The sequence below is a fragment of the Penaeus japonicus genome, unplaced genomic scaffold, assembly GCF_977035675.1.
Source record: "Penaeus japonicus unplaced genomic scaffold, GWHDUDI00000001_assembly GWHDUDI00000022, whole genome shotgun sequence".
In the NCBI taxonomy this organism is placed as follows: Eukaryota; Metazoa; Arthropoda; class Malacostraca; order Decapoda; family Penaeidae; genus Penaeus; species Penaeus japonicus.
Genome location: NW_028234424.1, coordinates 26,879,642 through 26,884,641, shown reverse-complemented (window position 1 = coordinate 26,884,641; position 5,000 = coordinate 26,879,642). Strand labels below are relative to the sequence as shown.

General features: G+C 39.6%; 1 protein-coding gene across 1 annotated transcript in view; it reads left to right on the top strand.

Moving 5' to 3' along the window:
- The window catches only part of LOC122246992 (putative glutamate receptor), a 32,187-nt gene that overhangs the window by 15,192 nt on the left and 11,995 nt on the right, over nucleotides 1–5,000 (top strand). The window contains exon 5 of the mRNA XM_086549693.1: nucleotides 3,126–3,341. Within this exon, the coding sequence (XP_086405819.1) occupies nucleotides 3,126–3,341 (216 nt within the window). The remainder of the gene's footprint in view (nucleotides 1–3,125; nucleotides 3,342–5,000) is intronic.

Sequence of the window (5,000 nt, the reverse complement as noted above, 5' to 3'; positions counted from 1 at the left end):
TGGAGCTTATTCACATTTCCATGCAAACCAACTGCGCGTGCATTTTTTTTTTTTTTTTTTCTTTCTTTCTTTTTTTTGTAGACATGCAGAATACCGAAAAATCTGAACACAGTCATTCAGATATCGTTGATTAATGATCAAAAGAACATTTGTAGGGCTTGCCATGCGATGAAGGGCTATTGGAGGCAGTCTGAACAAAGTTTTTCCTTTGTTATTCTTCATTTTATATGCATTACTACACTCCGGTATGTCGGTCGATCTAAGAAATATCCACATTTCTAATCATCATTTTAGGAACCTATTGTCATAACGTCTCCCTTTTTACAGTAGCAAATTGTAACACGCGTCTAGATCTTCGCGCTGCTCAATACAAAAAATAGAAAATAAAAATAAAAAAACTGAAAAGTGGAGCATGCATGAGAGTGCCTTCGTAATACACCATTAGCCTCGGAGACATTAATTACGACTGCTGCAACAGGTAATCAATCGCTAGTGTGGAGGAAGCTATTTCGCCGCTACGCGTGATTTACGTTCGAAAACACGAACTATGCCGTAATTGCTTTCTGGATGATAGTATATCCTTAAGAATAGTATATATTAGCTCCACGCACTCGAATTCCTAGATCTTCGTCACCGGAAGAAGAGATTGAGACTGGAATCTACGCAAATGAGGGATTATTCTTAAGTGTCCATAGACATTTTTCAAGAGGTGAGTCGATACACACGATTTCAAATGGCTGTTGATTCCGCGAGTGTAGGTATAAATGCGCCGTTCACTGTGTTTTGTTACCAAGATTTCAGTTACCAGGCCTACCTGACCTCAACTGAGTGCCTCGCTCATTTTATGGGGGGGGGGAGGGGGGGGTGATATTTACTACACCGCATCAATCACCCTAGCTTATTCTTATTAAGTAATGATGTATCATTATCAGCATCAGTATCATCATTATCAACATCATCATCACATCCTCATCATCAACCTCATCCTCATCCTCACCGTCATCGTCACCGTCATCGTCATCGTCATCACTGACATCATCATCATCACTGTCATCATTGTCATTATCATTGTCATTGTCATTATCATTATCATTATCATTATCATCATCCCCATCATCATAAATATTACGATAATGATTTCAATATCAATAACTATTCTTATCATTATCAATATCATTATCACTATCATTATAATTATCATCATCATCATCATTACCGTTACTATAGCTACTATTATAACGATCATGATAATAACAACAATAATAACAACGCTATTCAGGATGATAATGATATTACTAGAAACTTAACACTATTTCCCCGGAAATTCCTTGTTGACTGAGCGTTTTTGGAGCCATCTATATGTTCAAGAATCAGTAGAACAGAATAACATTAAATGGGTTAATTACTCCATGTTTTATCGCACTTCCGTCCCAGCACTTGGATATGCATCATTCAACGCTTTCTGAAACCTTTCTGGCAGATTGTGCATTGATCGCTAACGAGTATGAAGCGGTGTAGCAGGTGCCTGTTGCTCTTCCCAGTAGTAGAAATGTACTTCTTATAAGCTAAATTCAGGACCATCAAAACACCTACCAGATTCAGGCAAATAGTGCTATTCTGTCGCCAGCATTCCCTTTAACCTCTAAAGACTGCAACTCTTCGGCACCCATCACCACAAACAACCCCGAGGGTTTTCAACCTTACCAAGGGCAGACTCCTCAGCTGCGAGTTCGCCAAATAGGATGTCTTTGGGTAGTCATCCGTGTACATTCGGTGAACATGGCATAGTCAGCAAAGCTATTACCGTCTAAGCAAAATATACATGTTGAGAAGACGAAGGCGTGAGAGAGTGTCATTGTTTTTGGCTGTCTACATAAGATCCCAAGAATGTGACAAAAGTAGCGTAGGTGAAACTATTAAGATTCTTCTCCCGTTAGATGTATGTTAGCCTTGTATCACTCACAGGGTGCTGCTGAGACTGACGTTATACACTGCTGTTATGGATTTCATACACAGCAAGGGTTCTCTCAGACACGACGGCAAGATGGACAAGAGCAGAGGAGGCTCTTCCGTTCGATTAGTTTATTTCGGTGTTTGGGAAGGGGTTGTTGTTGATGCTGATCCTCATGCATGTGAACAGATCGAGAACTCCAAATCGCCGCCTGAGATAGCAGGTTGTGCTCTACTTCCCGTTCCATCAAGTTTGTATTTTCCAGACTTCAAGTATCAACGTCCGAAGTCTTTGCAGACTGAAATAGGTCACTGAGCACAAGTTTCTTTTTGTCGGGGATTACTTCACCACTGAGAGACTAGATGGGGCCGTTTTTCTTTTTCATGTGTCCCTAATACCTGACAGCTCCCAGTACAAGGGCAGTACGCTTATTAGATAAGTGGGTCTTTTCATCATACTTGACCTCAAACTAATGTCTTCCTCCCAAATGAGGACAAATGAAATGCTATGCATAGAGATGACTCATTCAAGGCTTCAACCAGAGACCTTGAAAACTGCGAGGTGAGCTCTGGCTCCCACGTCTTGGCTGTGTTGAGGCTTCCGGTGTGGAATGATGAGCGAGTCATCACTCTGGAAATTGGTCTTGGCCACGTAAAGGTGTTTCGGAAAGAACTCCTGGTAATGCAGTGAAAAGATTAGATACTTAGATAGATTTCAAACCAATGACATTTGTGTACTTGAACTTAACGTCTTCGAGAAAATGTCAGTGGGTCCAAGCTACAGTATATTAACTGATATCTGATATTCATACAAGGATTATGATCCTTATAGTATTGTCAATTTGCTAAGTTATATGCATGAATAGAATTCGCTCATTAATTATGTGATGTTTTTTTTTCAAACCCACAATGTGCTCTTAAACAGAATTCGCCATTTTGAATATTACCATGTACTCACTTTTTTAACATCCTGCTTGTATTTACATTCTTAACAACATCTTGTATTCGCCATTTTAACATGATTAATTAGCATTATTCAACATTATCATCTATTCACCATTACTGAACATTATCGTGCATTCACGATTATCTAACATTACAAATTTCGTGTATTTCATTCTAACATTGCACCATGATCATTTTAACATCATCATATCTTTCTGGTTACAATGCAGATGACCTTCGCCAGCTTGCACACAATGAACGTGTCGGACACCCTGGTGGAGAAGGTGGTCGTGAGGGAAATTTACTCCCTGGATGAGGAGCTCCCTTACATCACGCGAGTGCTGGCGGAGTGGTACGGCGGAGGGCCCTTGAGGCTTCCGATGGACGACTGGAGCGACAGGCGGACCAACCTCACCGGGCTCCACCTGAGATGCGTCACCATGCCTGTGAGTGGGTCGTTTGCCTGCAGGCTTTACGGTAGAGGGATGGACATAGAGAAGTATTTACATATGCCTATACACATGCACATATGTATATGCACGCAAACACACACACATACACACACACACATATACACAGAGAGAGAGAGAGGATCCAACAGCAATAACATTAAAAATACACTATCCTTATTTCTTGGTTTTTGTCATTTATCGTGCCCGATTTCAGCGAAGATATTGTTTACGTTTATAAAAAAAAGAATAAGGAAGAATGTGGTATTGTTTTCTCCTCGTGACTTTATCTAAATGGCCGATAAACAGATACAAAACAAGCGAAGGTTGTGACATTATCTTGTCCTAGAAATGTCTTGACTATCGCATTTTCTGCACAGCTATTTCAAAATCACGTTACAGAAATTCAATACTAAATCAGGCAAAATATTTCCATGCTGGAGGGCAGAGGCAGAATTGTCTGGCTTTAAGATATTTCATAATGCCATTGCCATTGACGATAACAAAAGTCGAAAGACAGAATATATACTGTAGTATCTCAATACTACAGTGAAAATAGATGAATGATAAAAGTGGAATCTAAAACTCTACCCAAATAGTAATAAGTTTTATGGGCCTAGCATTAGGCCATCAACAAAGGGTAAAATTGTAGTGAAAATATTCCTTTTTGGAATAATGGCAAGTTTCATGCAATTCATTTGCTTGTCCTGAGAAACATATCATATTTATTTTTAAGTCTTTATTCCATACTCAGTTACTTTTGATGCAACTTTGCTTTTGTCAGAGGAAAAGTTGCGAATTTGTTGATTTCGCATGGACGCTGCTGCGAATCTTGCAAAAGAGCACCACGACGTGATGTCACCATGACACCCAGCAACATCTCTTCATCATTTGTCGATTCATTATCATTATTTCTTCCGCTGAATGTTGGTCAGCGATGCAGGCTCAGACTCCATGGTCAAAAGAGATTATTTTTTCATTCTCTTAAGATTTGTGATTGTCTTGTTCACATATGCCACAATGTTGCCCTTAAACCATGGATGATGATACGGCATTGGAAACTGAAGCTTGGAGAAGTGCATGAAATGGACTATCATGACAGGCCTTCCTCAAAAACCGACTTCGATATCTAGAATAAGATTCTATAAACATACTAGAGAAACTTTTCCTGCATGAATTCGTATCAAAATTTCATCTTGCAAAAGCATTACGAAGCCTAGAGAATACAAATATGACCTGATCAATACGGCATCTCACCTAATAACGGTGGCAGAAATAACACGTCATGGAAATGGCTTTTCTGTGTTGCGCTATTTGAATACTCATTTGCTATGCCAAATAGCCCAAGGAATCAATGTTGAAGAGGGATTGTTTGCAAACACACGCAGCACCCTTTGCCCGGGCTTAGTCTTTTTATCTGTTTGTTCAGGACCAACAGAGTTCAGACTGCCAATACATTGATTGAATTCCGATTCTGAAGAGCTTTTATATGCCTTGGCTACAGTGGCGACCCGAATCACGGGTTCTTTTACACGAGGCTAAATCGCCCACGTAATTATCTTTTCATAATTCAATACTTCATTGTCAAGAATGTTTGAATCTTTATAATCGCTCATGATATTCCATGGTGAAGTTCAGTCAATTCTCATTTATAAG